The 21,430-nt window shown below is 42.7% G+C and overlaps 1 protein-coding gene across 3 annotated transcripts in view; it reads left to right on the top strand.

Annotated features, from left to right (window-relative positions):
- Positions 1-21,252, top strand: part of slc12a6 (solute carrier family 12 member 6) — a 58,650-nt gene extending 37,398 nt beyond the window's left edge. For all 3 annotated transcript variants that reach the window (XM_084042615.1, XM_084042614.1, XM_084042616.1), the window contains 12 exons: positions 194-312; positions 1,370-1,468; positions 1,911-2,030; positions 5,657-5,761; positions 6,364-6,532; positions 7,098-7,293; positions 7,837-8,006; positions 9,817-9,948; positions 10,204-10,311; positions 13,143-13,474; positions 14,705-14,838; positions 15,587-21,252. In XM_084042615.1, the coding sequence (XP_083898741.1) occupies positions 194-312; positions 1,370-1,468; positions 1,911-2,030; positions 5,657-5,761; positions 6,364-6,532; positions 7,098-7,293; positions 7,837-8,006; positions 9,817-9,948; positions 10,204-10,311; positions 13,143-13,474; positions 14,705-14,838; positions 15,587-15,678 (1,776 nt within the window). In that variant the 3' untranslated portion in view covers positions 15,679-21,252. The remainder of the gene's footprint in view (positions 1-193; positions 313-1,369; positions 1,469-1,910; positions 2,031-5,656; positions 5,762-6,363; positions 6,533-7,097; positions 7,294-7,836; positions 8,007-9,816; positions 9,949-10,203; positions 10,312-13,142; positions 13,475-14,704; positions 14,839-15,586) is intronic.
- The last annotated feature ends 178 nt before the right edge of the window (positions 21,253-21,430 follow it).

The raw sequence follows: 21,430 nt of genomic DNA, 5'->3' as shown, positions 1-21,430 counted from the left end.
TTCACACCAAAAATAGCCGAACTTATCGGCTATTTTTTTTGAGAGACACTGGAGCACAACTGAGTATAAAAAGGGGCAAAAAGGGCTAAAATGACACTTATACATTTGCTGCCCAAAAATAAAATACTGTGTGTGTGTGTGGGTGTGTGCGTGTGCTTGCGTGTGCGTGTGTGAATGTGTGTGCTTCCTCCAGGTGTTTGGCCATGGGAAGGCCAACGGTGAGCCCACCTGGGCCCTGCTGCTGACAGCTCTGATAGCTGAGCTGGGAATCCTCATTGCCTCACTGGACCTGGTGGCACCCATCCTCTCCATGTGAGACCCTTATCTGTGTGTGTGTGTGTGTGTGTGTGTGTGTGTGTGTGTGTGTGTGTGTGTGTGTGTGTGTGTGTGTGTGTGTGTGTGTGTGTGTGTGTGTGTGTGTGTGTGTGTGTGTGTGTGTGTGTGTGTGTGTGTGTGTGTGTGTGTGTGTGTGCGTGCGCGTGCGTGCGCGTGTGGGGGAGCGCACTATTCTCGTTTTTCTCAGCCGCAGCAAGAGAGAAATGTCCACTTATCACAATCGTTTGTGATTAACACAATATGTGTATTTGAGTAGCATCACAAATAACTTTTCTCAGGGAGTAACAACAAGTGATTAGTTACGGATGGAAGTAGTAACAAGTAATGTGTAGTATATTATTAGTTACTGATGGAAGTAGTAACAAGTAATGTGTAGTATATTATTAGTTACTGATGGAATTAGTAACAAGTAATGTGTAGTATATTATTAGTTACTGATGGAATTAGTGACAAGTAATGTGTAGTATATTATTAGTTACTGATGGAAGTAGTAACAAGTAATGTGTAGTATATTATTAGTTACTGATGGAATTAGTAACAAGTAGTATATTAGTCTCTTAAAGAAACTGATTTCAGAAATCATGGGTCGTTTTCTGATTCATAAATCATTAATTCGATTTTTTTTTAACCATGCCATGTGCTATAGAGATAGAGTGAACATTATACTAGGGCTGGGCATATACTGATATGGTATAAGGGTTGTCTTTTCCTGGTTTTATTCATTTAAATCCTATGTTATTTTTTCTACATTTTTGGAACTTTTTCCAAAATTGTGAAAATTTCCGCTGGTTTTGAAAATATTTAGAAAAATAAATGTATATTGTCATCACAATATCAATATCATGGTATTGAGTCAAAAAATATTTGATGTTTCATTTTGTCGATATCGCCCAGCACTACACTATACCTCTCTCTAGTCCCTCACTGTTTCTCTTTCTCCCCCACTGTTTCATTTTCCTCTATCTCGCTCTCTTTTTTCCCTACTATTTGCTGATCCCTGGCTCCTCTGTACCATCTCTGTGTGTCTCCACAGGTTCTTTCTGATGTGCTATCTGTTTGTCAACCTGGCCTGTGCTCTCCAGACACTACTGAGAACACCCAACTGGAGACCACGTTTCTCCTATTATCACTGGTATACTGCACACTCACACACACACACACACACACACACACACACACACACACACACACACACACACACACGTATCATCTCTGTCGGGTGGAAACCTCATATGTCCAAAACTGTTACTTTTCGGGATTCAAATTCGAAAATAGCAAAAGTAGCACGTTACGCATTTTTAGCTTGTAGATCTGCTACTGTTGATGCTTTTGTGTGACGCTGTAGTATGATCAAGTAGAGCATTAAAAACGTAATTAAAAACGTAAAATATGGAGATAAAAGGTTTCTGCATGACAGCAACGATATATACTGTAGGGACACATACATGGACATAAGACACACATAAGACACACACACACACACACACACACACACACACACACACACACACACACACACACACACACACACACACACAGTGTGACCTAGTTGTGTTGTGTGTGTGTGTTTATAGGACCTTGTCATTTCTGGGGATGATCATCTGTGTGGCCTTGATGTTTATCTCCTCCTGGTACTACGCTATCGTCGCCATGGTGATCGCCGGCATGATCTACAAATACATCGAGTACCACGGGTATGTTGCCATGGCGATCCGTCTCCCTGCATGACCTCCAATCACATTGCATTAAACTAAAGGGTCAAAGGGGCGCGTGTGTGTGTGTGTGTGTGTGTGTGTGTGTGTGTGTGTGTGTGTGTGTGTGTGTGTGTGTGTGCGCGTGCGCGTGTGCGCGTGCGCTCAGTATGTATGTACTGTATCATTTCTTGTGTATGGCGGCTGAGTGCTGTGTGGAGGTCAGGAGGTCATGCTGTGTGTAGTTGTTGTGTGTATGTCTGATGTGGATGAGTGCACACTCTCACGGCCTACATTCCTGCATGGAGCGGGCGCTGCTCATGCAAGGCAAGGCGTGTTTATTTATTTGCACATTTTCCAACAACAAGGCAATTCAAAGTGGTTTACATAAAAACATTAAGCATTATGGCACAGAGCAAAAATAAACACGTTATAAAAGGACATTTGAATACAATAAAAACGAAAAATAAACGGAAGTAAAAAATTACAATTACAGTGCAGAAGAAATGATACAAAAAACAAAACAAAAAGTCAGCGGCAAACAGATTTTTTTTGGCTTCGATTTAAAATAACTAGTACTTGTAACAGACCTGCAGTTTTCTGCGAGAGTGTGTCAGATACTGTATGTGGAAGGACGACTTGAGCCATTTTCAACCTATCTTCATATAATTGGTGCTCACTAATGCTCATGATAAAATGGTAAAAAAAGAAATCTACTCGGTCTGTGTGTCATAGGAGGGCTGTGGACACTTCAGAAACCCGCCTACCAGTGACATCATCATTAGGCAGGTTTCGTTTTTTCTCTTTCTTATTAACGCGAGAACAATGGCTTCCATTATAGCATGCTAACTTTCCAAAAATAGAAAGCCTGTGGTTTCTATTAGCTTGGATTCGCCATCTATGATGTCACTGGTATTCAGGTTTCTGAACTGTCCACAGAGTGAGTAGGCAAAAATGGTACCACATTATAATGAGCATTAGCGAGGACCAATTATATGAAGATAGATTGAAAATGGCTGAAGTCGCCCTTTAACAACTTGAATCCGGCCCGGGCTGCTGGTGTGGCGGTCTGGGCACCTAGGCTGCAATACAGCGTGTCGCGGGTTCGAATCCCGACCCCGACGAACTTTGCTGTGTGCCACTTCCCATCTCTCTCCCCATTTCCTATCAGTCTACTGTCCTATAAAATAAAGGCATGAAAAGCCCCAAAATACAAAAAACGTAAACGTCATCCATCCAAATCAATATTCTGGGGAAAACTTCAGCCAAAAATAGCAGATCTACAATTCTAGATCGGCTGTCTCTGGTGAAGACATTTGGTGTAGAAGGGGAAAAGCGATTCTATCTTCTATCTATCTTTCCAAGGTCTTTTTTATTAAATTCACACGGATTAACACAACAGGCAATATCAGTCAATATTCACGGAAGCACAAAAAGGTCATTTCGACAACAATAAACACACATCAGACATGACGAACGAACAACAAATCCCACCCAAATCCCATCCATATACTGTATCAGATCCTGTTAAATTGTAGATGCGCTCCCCCATTTCTTAAAGTAGCACTACAGACACCCCTGATGTTACCTCTCTGTCCACTGTATTGGTGTCAGACTCAGGCCACAGGATTTACAATCGACTGGCACATCTCATAATGTCAATTCGATAATCCACTGCCACTGTTCCCATGGTGCTCATTGGCTTTTTTCCCCCACTGCCTGTTCAGTCAGCTGAAGACCGGTTGGGCCTTTTTCTGCCCGTCATTGCTCGTCTGCGTAGGTGGCGTGATATCTATCTTATCACAGACAACGGCATCTGGAACGGTGCCACATGGAGCTGTCTGTTAATCTCATCTGGAACGGTTCCATGAAGCTGTCTGTAAAAACCCCTTAAACCCTGTATTCTTAATTGACCAGAGTCCCTGGGCTCTATATTTGGTCCCCTCCTTTTCCCCCTCTACACCAAATCGTGTTGCCGAAAATCTGAAAGCTCAATTGTAGAATTTCGTCCCTAGAATAGTGTTCATGTGGTTAATCTATTCTGGAATGGTGCCACAAAGCTGTTTGTTAATCTTGTCCTCAATTGGGATAGATAGCTGTTCTGTTCTCATACAGAAGAACTTGTTAACCTTGAGCTGGCAAATTGCTGGAGTGACTTTTAAGGAAACTCGGCCCATATGACGCTGACAGATTACTGCGCATGTGGGAAAGAGGTTAGAGTCATCAGTTCCTTTCCAGAATATACATTTTACATTTTAATTTGTTTGAGTCCCTTAACTTTATATTTTATGCTCGTCAACGCTTGTTTTGTTTTTAGTTTTTAAATGTCTTAATTTTTGTGTAAATGTGTGCTTTATAAATAACTTTTATTGTTATTATTATCATACTAATACACAGGAATTCAGGAACGATGCAAGTTGGGAATGAATGCCCCGCCCGATTATGTAGTAGTACTCATTACCTGTTTTTAGAGAACCTAAAGCGGTACCCGGTACCGTAGTACTAATAACGATATGACATTCAATGGGTTGTTTATAAACGGGCACCGGCCTATGCAATACCTATTTTACTTGTTGTACTTGTTGTCAGAGTATCCAGTGTGGTACCCACTACCATACGACCAATCCACTAACTGCTGATGTCGTGTTTATGACATTCATGGGATTGATTGATTGATTCAATACTTTATTAGTCAGAAATGTAAACAGCACGAGGTACAGCCAGACATTTAGGATAAAAGGATAACACAAAAAAGTCCAATTCATCAACATAGCATGAAAAGAACACAATAATACATATCATCAACAAATCTCAAACACTGTATATACAAAGGAATCGGCAGTGAATGTCACCTCCTTTCTATGGGAAAATTGAGTTTACCTCCCCTTGTGGTCTCCTGATAGATGGATTTTCAGGCCCGTTTTGAAAGAAGCAAGTGATCCACATTTTTTTAATGGATGGTGTCAGGGCATTCCACATTTTGGTGGCGAGGGTAGTAGAATGGATGGTACCAGATCTTAGCCTGGTTCCAGACAAATCTGCCATTGCAAAAAAAAAAATCCCTCGGTCTGGCCCCTCTCAATAGAGATTTGATTTCTCTCCCTCGGAAGTTGTGAGGGACCAATCAGCAGGTTCCACACGGAGATTCCAGACTAATATGTTCGCAGTGATATTAGTCTGGCCATGCACTCACTCACTCACACACACACACAATGCAAACGGTGAGGTACTCGTATAAGCCCCCCAGGGTTTCTTACCTCACTGGCACAATAACTAATACTGTAAACTTTCCCATGGAAAGAGCTATTATGTATGCCTATGTTTAGGTAACTGTTGTGCAAATCAAATAAATCAAATCAATCAAATGCCAGGCTAACCAGATCGTTGTCGCTCCCTCTAGTATTGTGGCTGTGGGTGTCACTCACAGACAGACGGACCTGCAGATACAGACATTTTGTGCATTACCCTGAAAAATGATGGAGCTCTGTCGCACACGCTGCCACTTAAATTGGTACAGCGGCAAAAAAACGTGACGTGAAATCTTTTGAAAATTTGTGCCACGTCGTGAGCTTGATAGATTATTATTATTAATGATAATAATGTTTAAAATGCGTGTTTGTGTGTTTCAGGGCGGAGAAGGAGTGGGGAGATGGTATCCGTGGTCTCTCCCTTAGCGCTGCCCGCTACGCCCTCCTGAGGCTGGAAGAGGGAGTACCACACACCAAGAACTGGAGGTATGGCACCCAGTACCACATGCAATTTATTCACTCACTCACGCACTCTCTCACTCACTCACTCACTCACTCACTCACTCACTCACTCACTCACTCACTCACTCACTCACTCACTCACTCACATAATACTTCATAACTGTCTCAGTCTTCCTACTGTCAGATTTCCCTCTCTCATTTTAACAACTTAAACCATATATACTTTGTTGACTGGGGTCCCTCATGGGTCTGTCCTCGCCCCCTCTTTTTCCCCTCTACGCCAAATCTCTTCTCTGAAAATAGCCCATCTACAACAGCGGGACACATTGGTATCTTATAGATGGGCTATTTTTGGCAAATGTTGACCTGTTATGATGATGACATTCTCAGAATCCAGAATATGGACGCTGGGGTTCATGTGGTTGTGGTTCTATCTATCTCCCTCTCTCTCTCTCTCTCTCTCTCTCTCTCTCTCTCTCTCTCTCTCTCTCTCTCTCTCTCTCTCTCTCTCTCTCTCTCTCTCTCTCTCTCTCTCTCTCTCTCTCTCTCTCTCTCTCTCTCTCTCTCTCTCTCTCTCCCTCTCTCTCTCACTCTCTCTCTCTCTCTCTCTCTCTCCCTCCCTCCAGACCTCAGCTGCTGGTGTTGCTGAAGCTGGATGAAGATGCACACGTCAAGAACCCCCACCTGCTGACATTTGCCAGCCAGCTGAAGGCAGGCAAGGGTTTGACCATCGTGGGGACGGTCATCCCAGGAAACTTCCTCCAGAGCTATGGGGAGGCCCTGGCAGCTGAACAGGTTTACCACCTACTACTCTGTCTACACTACATTATACTACACAAACATACACTACACTACGTTGAATTACTGGATTACTGAATTACATACTCAACTAGGGCTGCACCTCAGCTGAAGTGAACTGAACTGAGTTGAGCTAAAGCGGTGGTTTTCAACCCTTTTCATATCAAGGTCCATTATTTATTCGCCGTTTGAGCCACTGTCCACCATTTGATGAGGTTTAGCCTCTCAGACCCAAGACTTAGAATATTTTGTTATCGTTGGATACGATTTTGTTCACAATTCCGTGCTGTATTGATGTCGGTATCAATAGGAGAGATAACAGGCAAACGTTAATCAAAATGACAATTCTATAATTAAGTAATGCAGATGTTTAACAATGATTTAACTCTTGAGAGCGTAAAATGACTTGAGAGGTTTCATTTTACACTCTCAAGAGTTAAAGATCTATAAGGGTCCATTTGGTTACCAACTCTCCATCATTTAGCTGGGGACCACCTGGAACCCCCTCAAGGACCACTGTCGAGAACCACCGTGCTAAAGTAATGCTCATCCCTCCCCCCAGACCATGAAGCTGCTCATGGACAAGGAGCGAGTGAAGGGCTTCTGCCAGTGCATCGTGGCCCAGAAGCCCCGCGACGGCATCAGCCACATGATCCAGTCCAGCGGCCTGGGGGGGATGAAGCCCAACACTGTGGTGATGGGCTGGCCTCACGCCTGGAGGCAGAGCGAGGACCCCCAGTCCTGGAAGACCTTTATCAGTGAGTATAGAGGAGGAGGAGGAGGAGGAGGAGGGAGAGAGAGAGAGAGAGAGAGAGAGAGAGAGAGAGAGAGGGACAGAGTGATGATAGGGTCAGGTTGAGGGAAATGATGGGGGAGGGAGAGAAAGAGCTGTTACAGTATAGGGGGAGAATAGGGGTGTGAGAGAGAGGGAGTTGGACAGATAAAGGGGAGAGAGAGAGAGAGAATTAGAGCATTCTAGATAATATACATGTAGATACTGTATTGGACGCTGCTTTTAGTTAGAGCAACGCATCAACAGGGCTGCCACATTGGAGGAAAGCAAGCCTTGCTTTTCTGAACCATATACGGTTTAATTGGTTTTCATACTGACACATCTTATCTTATGTAGATAGCAACAATAATGATTAGGGTACTTATGTAGAACACAGGCATATTTCTCGCAATGGAGTTATGGCCAGTTTCCCCTGCCAATGATACATCATATTATTTATGTCTATGGAAATAGAGGAGGAACAGTAGAGCAGCATTTGCTGTAACAGCACCCCCTGTCTGTCTTCCAGACACAGTGCGGGTGACCACGGCCGCCCACCTGGCTCTGCTGGTGCCCAAGAACATCTCTCTGTTCCCGGGCAACAGTGAGCCCTGCACCGAGGGCTACATAGACGTGTGGTGGATCGTCCATGATGGAGGCATGCTCATGCTGCTGCCCTTCCTGCTCAAACAACACAAGGTATGGATGGGATGCACATTCAAATATCCCTGGTTGTGTGTACTGTATAGGTTTTTGGATTGATTGATTGATTGAATACTTAATTAACCCATTAAAACCGGGAACGCATCTGTGTAACCACTTAAACCATTATTTTATACTTTTGCTATTTAAAAGTAGCAGATATACAAGCTCATTGTGCGGCACCGAGTGCCGTGCTATGAGCTTGTAGATCTGGTATTTTTGAAAAATATTCATTTTTTTTTGCAAATCTTTGAATATTTTTTAAAGCAAACATTTTTAACTCGAATCTTTGCTTCTGGGGGTCCCTGGAACAAAATATTTTCAGATGTGGGTCCGCAGCCAAATACATGGGGGTCCTTGACATGAATAAGTTTGAGCACCATTGATCTTATAGCAACATAAGTGTTTCAGAAAACTGTTAGGATTTAGAAGACATTTGTAGAATTGTACCTCAGGTCTTAATGGGTTAACAATAACATGTTTGATAGCTGCACGGCAGTACAGTAAAATAAAAATAAAAAGCTTTTCTAAAATGATATCACAAAAAGTCCCGGGGTGCTGGTTTCCATTGTGGTCCATTGTACTCAATTCTGCCAGGTAGGTGGATGGGTGTGCGTGTAGGTTATTTAGACAGATGCTAGGTTCATTCGTTTACCTGCTGGTATCCTATAGTTTCAATTATTCTGATAGTTCATTGTTTAGACTGATGATAGGTTCATGGTTTACCTCAGATCCTAGTTTACTGAGGCACTGCACTGTCTCTTTGCATCCGATGTACGTGTTTACCTTTCTTACTGTTAAATCGCTCTGGATAAGGGTGTCTGCTAAATGCCTAAATTGTAAATTGCATAGAATAATGGTGTGTGCAATGCATTTAAACCCTAGATATAAGAACAAAACTACTTTACAAGCACAATGTTGGGCCAACTAAGTGATTTGATGAAAAAAAAAATGATATGCATAAATTATGAACTACAATGCAACTTTCATGACTAGGCATTTCCTGGGTTTTACACAGACAAGATGCAAGTGGACATGCAGTGTTTGCCAGTGACAGTGATATATATGTGCACTGACAGCCGTCGGCTCAGTTGACATTTTACAAGTGGAAAACTTGTCCCGACTGCGTCCTGGCAAGGATTTCTGTTTGTTATCATCTACCATATTGTGATTTGTGTGGCTTCAATCACATCCACACATAATAATTTACATTACAGCTTAACCCATTTAGACCTGGAAAGCCTAGATATTCTTATACCCTTCAATCCAGGAAAGCATCCATGTTTAGTCAAAGACCCCCAAATTGATACAGTATATATTTGGCCGCAGACCCCCTACCAGGCACCCCCTGAAGAGAAGATTTAAGTAAAAAAAAAAAAAGAATTAAAACATTGTTGAGATTTTTTTTAATGTGTTAAAAAATAGCATATGTACAAGCTTGTATATCTGCTATTTTTGAATAGCCAACATATACATTTTTGGAATAAAAATGTCAAGTTTTTCCAGAAAACTTAGGATTTGTAAGGCGTTTTTAAAATCAGCCTCAGGTCTAAATGGGTTAACCACATGAACTCTCGGACAGGTATTCTGGGCATGTCATAATAGGCGAACATTCAGCAAATATTTGGTGAAAATAGAAGATCTAATGTGATCCCTTGTGAGATTGAAGATTGGCTATTAGAATATTAAAATCGATGTATTGGTGTATTTATTATGGTATTATTAAGATTTAAAAACTGATATAAATGTGTGCTTGGGCTATTTATTTATCAACCTGTATTATCTTTACCGCCCCTGTGTTCCTCAGGTGTGGCGTAAGTGTAGCATGCGTATCTTCACCGTGGCCCAGCTGGAGGACAACTCCATCCAGATGAAGAAAGACCTGGCCACCTTCCTCTATCACCTGCGGATCGAGGCCGATGTGGAGGTGGTTGAGATGGTAGGCTGTTTGTTTTTATTTATCTCATTCAATCCGGGAACGCATACTGTGTCATTTTAGATTTCTTTTGCTATAACCATTATTTTATACTTTGGGCTATTCAAAAATAGCAGATCTACGAGCTCATCACAAGCTTGTATGTCTGCAATCAAATTAATTGTCATCACGACTAAATTGGGGAGAAAAAGGGGTAAGAAGCAACAAACAAAAAAAGAGAAGAGTGTTTACATTATTTCTATTCTCCTCTCCTGGCAGCATGACAGTGACATCAGTGCGTACACCTATGAGAGAACCCTGATGATGGAGCAGAGGTCTCAGATGCTGCGCCAGATGAGACTCTCCAAGTCAGACAGAGAGAAAGAGGTGAGCTTGTCAGGCTACGTGTGTGTGTGTGTGTGTGTGTGTGTGTGTGTGTGTGCGCGTGTGCGTGTGCGTGTGCGCGAGAGAGAGAGTGCGAGATTGAGAAAAGGTGTGAGAGTGACATGATGATAATGGTGCATTTATATAATAGCACCTTTCTCCAAAGCACTTTACATTGCATTCACACACCGACAACAGAGGAAACCATGCAAGGCGCCAACCTGCTCACCCGAAGCAGTTAGGGGTTCAGTGGTCTTGCTCAAGGACACTTCAACACTAAGCCTGAAGGAGCCGGGGGAAAGAACCCAGGAATGTAGCCTCTACAATAACCATTCATTGTCGATACCACATTGTCCGCTGCTGCTGTCCACTGGAGCGATGCGTCAACATGGCCGCCATAATGGTCCATTCAAGCTGCGCCTCCTAATACATGTACTGTATGTCTACTGAAGCAGGAGGTCTCTCCACAATTTTAAACCGTCCTAACTTGCTGAATTCTCAACCGATTTTCAAGCGGTTTGGTTTGTTACAAATATCACACATGTAGTTATGATATAACTTGGTTAAATGATACTTAGCGTTTTCATACCAAAACACTTCATCTTACTTAGAGAGAGTAATCGCTATAAAACAGTAAAAAAGCTTTGGTCTCAGGTACCTATATACAACTCAGGCACATTTCTTGCAGGGGAGTTAAGCCAATTTGCTCCTACCAATATGGTGCCGACATTGACGTACGACACTATGGCCAAAGTGGCTTCTACTTATTTAATGTCTATGACCATTCATTACCTCACTAACTAGTCAAGTGCACCTTATCCACCTCTACCTTTGGTTCCCTTAGCAACTCCGAGATCGCTGGAGTTTCGATGACGTAAGTCCACTGAATCAATGTCAAAAGCAGCAGTGTTGAGTAGACCACCTTAGGAATAGCACCCGTCCTGTCACAGATAGATACTGATGTGGTATTATATATTTTCTGGGATTCGTTTTTTTTTTTGTTGCTCACCCTGGACCTTTAAGAGTACATTTAAGAGTTTAGGAGTCAAATGTTGGTCAAATAGTATTTGCAAAAAATGTCTTAGGGTTTGTTTTAACCTCCCCATGTAACAGACGGGTAGGGGTTTGCTACATCTGCAGGATACAACCATAGTCTAAGCCCCACCCATCTGTGACTCTGGTCCGATAAAACAAACCATTTATATTGTCCCTCAAATGTGTTTGTGTCACTTCTGCTCGTATAATGCAGTAAAAACCCTGCCGTGATGTTGTTGTCCTTGTTAGTAGTTGTGTAGTGTTAAATAGAGCGTTTTGTACACCATGACAGTGAGTTGTTTTCTGTATATGTATGGTGTAGGTATAGCCTGACTTGTGCTTTGGCGAAAAAGTGTGGCGTGACTTCGCTCAACTAAAATGACATATTTTCAACTGAAAAAAGCATTGTTAGAATTTACAATTACACCACGGGTGCATCCGGCTTTGTCGAGCGTCTGTACGAACACAATTATTCTGTGTTTGGGGAAGGGGAGGGTGATTGCGACCGTAGGTCGCACTTACTACAGAAAGCTGCTCCAGGTGTCCGTCCGTCACTCCGTCACTCCGTCACACACGTCACACTTTTGCCCTGCTCATATCTCCGCACCCATTGCCCCGATCCATGCCACATTTTGCACACACACTCCTTACCTGCCAAACTACACCCTCCAAGGACCCCCGGAGCTCCAGGGACCCCCAGCTGCCTCGGGGACCCCCAAGTGTAAAAAATGAGCACATGTGGACAAATTACCAAATGACCACCCCAACGGGGCTGCTCACGGGGCATTCCCGGGGACCACCCACTCCTGGTGCTCCAGAACGGATGCAAAAGTGGTGGCGCCCCCAGTGGAGGACCCCCTGCCACTGCAGCTCACATAAAATGCCGTAACTCGGGGGCTTGCCCCCCACAAACAATCCCTCCTTTCCCCTATAAACACACTCTCTCTCCCACACCACACACACACACACCACATTTAGACCACCAAACAAAACCATCCATTGCCCACACAACTAGGAACCAATCGCCGTTACAGCCCTCTTCTGTATACATGTGACCTACGGTCGCTTATCTCCCGATTAGGTAGTCTTACTGGTATCTGTCAGTGCACGTAATCCTATGTGCTGGGGGCAGCACCTGTAAGCAGTTGGGCGGGAGTATTATGACAGAAGTGCCATGTCCTCCCGGTGGGGGCTCCTCACTGGCAGGTGGGTCAGTAGGATACAACAGCAGAGACAACAACACACATACATGTGTGTGGGGGAGGAAGGCATATGCTCTTATCCAGAACGACTTGCAAGTGTGAGGCCAGAGTAAGCCAGCAAGTAAGAGTAATAGTCAACAAACAAGGTAAATAGTTGCATAAGTAAGTGGGCAAAGAGTGTAGTGCAACATTGTGCACATTGTGCAACGTTGTGTTGTGGGCAAACAATGTAGTGCTTCAAAGAAACTAGGATACCAGGTAAACATCAAAACGAGCATCTGTCCAAACAACATGCTATCTAAATAAGAGACAGAGAGAGAGAGAGAGAGAGAGAGAGAGAGAGAGAGAGAGAGAGAGAGAGAGCGTATTGTCATTCACCTCTAAAAGTGTGTGTGTGTGTGTGTGTGTGTGTGTGTGTGTGTGTGTGTGTGTGTGTGTGTGTGTGTGTGTGTCTGTCTGTCTGTCTGTCTCTCTGTCTCTCTTTCTGTCCCATTTGTGTGAATATCTATCGATCTCACCTACCATTCCCTCCACCTTCCTGTGTGTCCGTGCGTGCGTGCATCCGTCTGCCATCTTGGTGTTTCCCTCCCTCATCAGGCCCAGCTGGTGAAGGACCGCAACTCCATGCTGCGTCTGACGAGCATCGGCTCCGATGACGACGACGACACGGACGCCGGGGACACGGCCAAACAGTCCAGTATAGGAGAAAGAGGAGGAGGAGGAGGAGGAGGAGGAGGGGGAGGAGGTGGTGGGGGTGGGGGAGGAGGGGGAGGAGGTGGTGGTGGGGGCGGAGGAGGCGGCACCTCCACGGAACACCACCGGCGGGTCCAGATGACGTGGACCCGGGACAAGACCCTGCAGTACCGCGCGGCGCAGCACTCCGGCTGCTCCACACCGGAGGGCTTCAGGGACATGCTGAGCATCAGGCCGTGAGTACCACCGCCCCAACCAGGCCGTAAAGTGTGTCTGTGTCTGCATGTGTACTGTGTACTGTATCAATGTTGCAATATAGAAATACTGTGTTACAAGTAAAAGTCCGGAATTCAAAATGTACTTGAGTAAAAGTACAAAAGTATAGGTATCAAAATATACTTAAAGTACCAAAAGTAAAAGTACTCATTATGCAGAATATCCCATTTCAGGTTTTAAAATGTATAATAATTATTTTTTTTAAATAGCAGGTCTACAAGCTTGTAGATCGGCTATTTTCAAATGGCCGAAATGTATATAGGGCTGAAGTTGTTAATGTATGTTTTGTAATAATGATCTAAATCTTCAAAGTAACTAGTAACAAAAAAATTCAAATAATTGTAGTGGAATAAAAGTACAATATTTGCCTCTGAGATGTAGTGGAGTAAAAGTATTGGAAATTGGAAAGTACAGTACTTAAGTAAATGTACTTAGTTACTTTCCACCACTGGTACTGTGTTCATATACATGTACCCAAAGTGGTATGTATTGTATTTGGCAAAGATTTATCCACGCGTTTATTTTTAAATATCCCAAATATGTGCTCATATAAATTTCATTTATTCCAATTACATATGATTAAATACAATTTATATATTTTTTTAAAATCGGTTTGAACTTTAAATTGTTTCAAATTTTGCTGCGGACCCCATGGATCCCCCTGAAGGACACCACTGTATACATGCACGTAAATATGAGCGTGCATGTACTGTATGCAAGTGCACACAGACAGAATGGCTGCGGGGATGGTCTCAATATCGACAAGCACACACGCACACAAACAAACAAACAAACACACGCACGCATGGACACAAAAAAACAAACACATGCACGCACGCACATACACACAAAGCCCTCTATTTTACAGGCCTTCACATTTACAGAGCAAGCACAAAATATTTACAGCCTATCGTCGTTGTCGGGCAGAAACCTTGTATATCTAAGCAAATGTCAAGCAAATGTTGTGAGTTTGTAGATCGGCTATTATCTAAAAAATAATAATAAAAAGGGAACGGTTTTGGACATACAAGGTTTCCACCCCAACAGCAACGATATGCACAGTCAAACAGATATGCTAATCATACCGACAAGGCAGCTGCTTCATCCACACTTCATGTTCCCCTCGTTTCACGACCTATTAGCACGCTTGTTCATTGAGACGGCTCGTTAAACTGTTCTTCTCGCCTCAGGGATCACTCCAATGTCAGGCGGATGCACACGGCCGTCCGGCTGAACGAGGTCATCGTTAATAAATCCCATGATGCTCGGCTGGTCCTGCTCAACATGCCCGGCCCGCCCAGGAACCAGGAAGGAGACGAGAACTGTATCCTTGAGTTGGTGATTCATTAGATTAATCACTATCACAATATATTTCATCATATACAGTGCAGGTTTTCTAAGTGGTCTAATTGGAAAGGAAAATATATATATATATATATATATATATATATATATATGTGTGTGCGTGCGTGCGTGTGTGTGGATTCAAATTCAATTCATGAGATTATTGTGCCAGTTTAACCAGTTTCAAACTGGTGTCCCTATTTTGGGCATGTCATTATTCTCAAAATCTTTCAAACATTTAAAATAAATAGTGAATATAGTCTATCTACAATGTGTCACGATGCAATGTGTAGATCGGCTATTTTCTGGGTTCTGTTTTAAGCCATTTAGCTTCTTGTAATTATGTGTTATATCCAAGCTATGGCAAAAACAGCCATAAAAAATAAATAGCCAGAAGCTATGGCTATTTGAGATTCCTTAGCATAGGAAAGTTTGGGAACTTCTGCTTTAAGGAGTTTGACTTGGAGGTAGAGGAGCTACAATTAAACACACTGTGTTCAAATAAAATTAGATAGATATTACTGAACTGTGGACCATAAACCTGCATTAAAGAGATAGTTCACCCCAAAAATTACTAATTTTTCCCCTAAAATCTCCATGAATTCAAGGCTCCATGGGGTGAGTAATCGATAGGAAAAAAAGTCATTTTGGCGGTGAACTATCCCTTTAAGTTAACGGTGCATAAAGATCATCTTTTCCGAGAGTGTCAGTCCTTGACTGTTGTTCAGATATGGAATTCCTGGAAGTTCTGACTGAAGGACTGGAGCGCGTCCTATTGGTCAGAGGAGGAGGGAGTGAAGTCATCACCATCTACTCCTGATTGGACAAAGCAAAAGAACAGCCAATCAAATGAAAGGGAGCAGAGGGGAGTGTGGAGCAGTTGGGGGAAGGGGGCGTGGCCTCTCCACAAAAACGGCACATAATACTAATAAGTCATTGGCTGCAGCTCGGCTAGCCCCTCCCCTCCTACCGTCTTTACACCACTGTACCACTGTATGCCATAGCATTGGTTCCCATTCCACTTTATGACAAGCTACAACTAAATAATGCCAACACAATTCCTTGAATGAGTAAAGAGTGCTCAACTCTTGTACGTGTACGTGTGGGGTAGGGCTGGGCAATATGGACAAAATCAATATCACAACATTCTTGACCAAATACCTCAATGTCGATATTCTGATGATAATGTCAATTTTCAAAAATAGCAATTTTTGCCATACCGTATTACGACATGTAAAATTCCAGATGATACCTTAGTCTCATATGTATCACAGAATCAATATAATATCGATATATGGCCTGGCCCCAGTGTGGGGTGTTTGCGTGTGTGTGTACTTCTGTACGTGTATGTGTGGAAAAAGTCATCCCTCAAGGGACTTTCATATGGGTCGATACAGCAACCGTTGGATGAGGGACCGGCGCGTGCTGTGTGTGTGTGCAATAGAATGAGGCGGGCGAGTTGTTCCACTGATGCGGCTCAGGGTTCCGTTTTGTAGAGAATATAGTTCGGAAAGCAGGTGTGAATTCTCAGCGTTGTAGAATAGTGTTTGTTTGTTTGTTTGTTTTCGTTTGTTTTTTGGTACACATCAAAATCCTCATTTTTAGTTTAACTCCATCCATCCATCTTCTTACTGCTTATCCTGAGTCGTGGAAGTAACAGCTCCGGCAGAGAATACCATACTTCCCTTTCCTGAGCCACATTAGCTAACTCTAAGCAGGGGATCCCACGGTGTTCCCACAGGCCAGCATGGGGATATATAATCCCCCATCTGGTCCTTGGTCTGCCCCGTGGTCTCTTCCCGGCTGGGCGTGCCAGGATGACCTCTCTGGGCAAGCTCCCTGGAGGCATCCGTAGTGCCCAAAAACCACCTCAACTGGCTCATTTTCCACATAAAGGCACAGCGGCTCTGCTCTGAGTCTCTCCCGGGTGAGAGAGCTGCTTCTCCTTAAGGGAGATGCCAGCCACCCACCTGAGAAAACGAATTTCGGACGAGTGTATCCAAATACTATGGGACAGAAGACCAGAGCTGAGTGTGCTCTACTGTCAATAGATTAAGACAAGGACAGACGGGTGCAGACTCTCACTCACTCTACAGAAACAGTACTCACAAGGTGAAAAATATTTACCGCAACAGCCGTCATGACAAACGGACAAGGTTTGTCATGACTGCTGCTGCGGTAAATTAAAAAACTTCAAAGAAGATTCACCATGTGAGTGCGGACTGTTTCTATGGATGAGTGTATCCACAATCTTGTTCTTTCCAAAAATGGAGCCATAGGTCCATAAACTAACACTGAGGATTTTGTTGTCTTCTATTACTATACAGTGGAAATCCAGTCACAGAAAGGGGGTTCAGTCGGTCATTCACAGTCAGGAGACACCCCGATTAAAGATGAAAAGGTTCCCTCAAAAGTGTACGATTTAGTCTGATCAGATTGTGGTGTTTTGAACAGAGTGCGTGATCTGTACACAGTACGGGCGTGAACAATGGTGAGGTCTGAGAGACTTTTGGTGGCACAGAGTGCGGTAGCTTAGTTGAATGTGTGCTGGATAACACACGTAATATTAACCTACTTTTATTTCACGTCATTGACTACATCAAAGGAAACATACAGTTTATGAAGCTAATGTTAATTTGAACCTTAACCCTGATCACAGACTGCTATACAGTATCTCTTAGACTGTTATGGTTTTTTAATAATCTGAAAGTCTAATCTTTTAATTGAGATCATCGTTCCAGACATACAGACGGGTGCCACATGAATGTAAAAACCTGAATAACTTAATGGAGAAACATAACAAATGCAGATATAGCATCCAGGTGTACTGCATGATACAATTTAACAATTAATATCCTATCTTTGTCTGTGGCATGCATAAAAATGCTGAGCAGGCTCAGTTGACCTCGATTTTGGATCAAGATGGCAAGAAAAAAAATACCTAAAGAGACTATGAAAGAGGGTTCACTATTGGGGCAGGGATAGTCTCGCGTAGCCAGACAACTATTCCACAATCTCCAAATGCTATATAGTCTGGAACTACACCTCCCGAAAGCTGAGAAAGGAGGCTGCCATCTGTTCGTCATTTCCGTTCACGAAAATGTATTTTAAAAATATCTTTACATTTTATTTTTAAATTTCCATTTCTGATAAGCAGCAAGCCTTATAGGCTTCGATGATTCAGATTTATATTAGGACAAATTTGCACGACTGTAAAGACGAAACAGAAGCGGGATCATTTTCAGAGCTTCCGTGCTCCAGGCTGCTTGACGGAAGCGTTTGAAAATTGTGGTCAGTCTGACAGTCTGGCTCACGAGACTAGGGCAGGGATGGCAGGGAGCCTGACATTAAAGATTTCAGTGGTGCAAAAAGCCATAGGCGCTGTTCTACATACATGATGTGGGAAAAAAAGTGATATTTTCAGATCACACATCCTTCACCATATAGTCTCCAAGTGGGCGAGTGCATGTGTGGCAGCACGGGGGGGTCACAGAATGATTCGATGTGTAATGCAAAATGATGTGAATCATATGCTATGGCCTTCACAGTCACTAAGATCTCAACCCAATCAGAACACCTGTGGGATCGAGTACCTGATCCATGCCCGGCTGTCTACTGAAGAGACTGGTTTGGCAGCCAACGGACCAGGACGCTCTCTTCAGCACTTAACACATAACCCCCTCCCGGACTTTGTACCGAGAGGTCCCTTTATATATACTGACATTTATATGTTAGACAACAACACTCCATTACCATATCAAAACACCAACTGAGGGAATATGTTTTTACCGGCCGCGACAGCGTGGCTGTTATTGTTTTTATCTGGTATGTGTGGCATCTGGTATCACCTGGTATATGTCTGATATCCTGTGTATACATTATATCACCTGGTATCTGGGGTACCTGGCTGGTATATGTCTATGGACAACTTTTGTCACCGCAATAGCATCACAACCTTGCTAGATGCAGTCGCGAATCTTCACTGGTGTGTAGTTCAGATCACAATGAAGGCCGAGTTCGAACTTCGAAGGTGCATGGAGTTGGTCTTAATAAGGATGCCAATAATAGGGGCTCAACAATTGGCTAGCCGATACCATTCATGCCATTAGCATTGCTACAACATGCTAACAAGCTTCCAGTGAACATTTCTCAGTAACCGAAGTGCCAAACAAAGCACTTTTAAAAAGAGTTTTGAACTATTTGACCAGTACCCCATAAAAAAACAAAAACGTTTTTGATGACCCCACCTGGCCTGTTAGGGGGACCAATGTCTGGGATTGGAACTTTTTTTGGGTCAGTCTCTTTGTGGCCCAGGTGGATGAAGAGCAGCGTCCTGGTCTCATATGGCCTGTGTTATATTTAGTTGCGCGAAGTTGTCGTGCACCAAAGAATTGCAGATCTACAAGCTCAATGCTTCACAGACACGACGCGTCGTGAGCTTCGAACTGATATTCGATTGAGCTTTAGATCTGATATTTTCACGCATGACGCCGGCTCGCAACTAAGTATAAATCTGTCTCGCGGCTGTGTTGGTACTTGCCCTGGCCGGGTCAAGTTTGGAAGGCCTCACCTTACGTGCACAGTTCAGTTAGAATGTAATTTATAAGACACATACACGCACACTAAACTACTACTTTCAGACTTTCCAGACGCTTTCTGGTCTTTGTGATGACTCCTGTCTGCCTGGGGACTGCCATGTGTCTGCAGCCCGGCCCAGTGGATTCAGGCCGTCAGACGAGATCAGTCCGAAGGCAGAGAATTAAGAATAATGAATTCACTTTTAGCGAGGATTGAAGCCAAGATTCTCTCTGATCTGCTTCATAACGTCTCTGTTGGGTGGAAACCTCATATGTCCAAAACTGTTACTTTTCAGGATTCAAATCCAAAAATATAAAAAATGGCAGATCGAAACATTTTTGTGTGACGCTGTAGTATCATCTAGGGCGTTCATTTACGAAAAACACAAAAAGTTAAAATATGGAGATAAGAGGTTTCTGCCCGACAGTGACGATAAACTGGCCTGCATTTTTTTCTAGGTTCATATGTTTCGTTTGTGTCCGTACATAGGCGGTAGCAGTGTAGTGTGTGTGGGTGAGAGAGAGAAAACGAGGTAGAACCATGTAATAGTAATAGTGTGTGGGTAAAAATGAAAGCCTCGGAAAGTGGAAAATGAAGTATTTAAAAAAAAAACAGGATAACAGTGTTTTAGCAATAGTCAAATGGAGTGTTGGCACAATGAACCGTCGTTGAGGGGACCACTGCACTGCATGTCGTCAAAACGTTTTTTTTGTTTGTTTGTTTTTTTGTATTTTCGCTGTATTTGAGAGAGACATTAAATGTGTGTGTGTGTGTGTGTGTGTGTGTGTGTTTGTTTGCACAACGTGTAATTGATATGTGGGTGCATTCAGCTCCGGTGCACTCATCATTAAGTTGTTTTATACCACGCCACGCTACTTGTTCCATGCATATCCCGAATCACTGTATACACCTCAGCTACAACCTTTTGGCATTCTCCTGCTGTGTGTGTGTGTGTGTGTGTGTGTGTGTGTGTGTGTGTGTGTGTGTGTGTGTGTGTGTGTGTGTGTGTGTGGATACAAGATGAGTGGGCACTAAGGAAGAGTGGGCACCTCTATGTAAAATTGGCTATTTTTTCCAAAATGTTAAAAAATAAAATACTTGAAAAATGTTCTTAAGTAATTATAAAGTACATGATGTGTGAACATGCACGGTACATCGCTATCAGACTGAAATGTATCCTTCAACTTCTTGTTTATGCCCAAAATGAAAGGATATACAGGTTTTGAAGCAATTTGTAGCAATTGTAGAAATATTAGACCTTAATGGTCGAACGTCCAAGCATGTTCTAATCATGTATATTTTACTTTACTTAAGACCGTTTTCCAAATATTTAGTTTTTTAATATTTTGGGAACATTTTCCAATTTTACATCGAGGTGCCCATTCTTCTTTAGTGCCCACTCTTCCTGGTGTGTGTGTGTGTGTGTGTGTGTGTGTGTGTGTGTGTGTGTGTGTGTGTGTGTGTGTGTGTGTGTGTGTGTGTGTGTGTGTGTGAGTGTGAGTATGCGTGTGTGTATTAGCTCCCAACGTGCTTGTGAGTTCATTGCTTATCGGAGGGAGCTACAAACTGGAAGTTGTTTTAATTCCATTCAGATGCTTAGATCCTCTTATTCAGTGTATTGTGCAGGGATTGTTTAAAGTTCTATTATTTTGTTTTTTTTTATTTCTTATGATTTTCTTTTTGCTTGTATATAAAGAAAGAAGAATTCCAAGTTTTATCTTTTTTTAATTACATTAATATAAAATTAATAATAATGAAAAAAAAAAACTTTGCTTGAGAAATATGGAAGTAAATAAACCAACTTTGAAAGAAAACATTCAAGACTTCTTGGTCTTTTTTCATATCACTGTGTTTAGTGTTTAGTGTGAAAAGTAGTTCCATGTTTAGGCTGTTGTTTACTTGAAATATGATTAAATGTATTGTTATTTATTATACATTATGGTAAAACTGTATATTACGGTAGAACGGCACATAACTACCAGGTAACACTTAAG

The sequence above is a fragment of the Gymnoscopelus microlampas genome (genome assembly GCF_963454915.1).
Source record: "Gymnoscopelus microlampas genome assembly, chromosome: 19".
In the NCBI taxonomy this organism is placed as follows: domain Eukaryota; kingdom Metazoa; phylum Chordata; class Actinopteri; order Myctophiformes; family Myctophidae; genus Gymnoscopelus; species Gymnoscopelus microlampas.
This window is presented reverse-complemented; position numbering and strand designations above follow the sequence as displayed.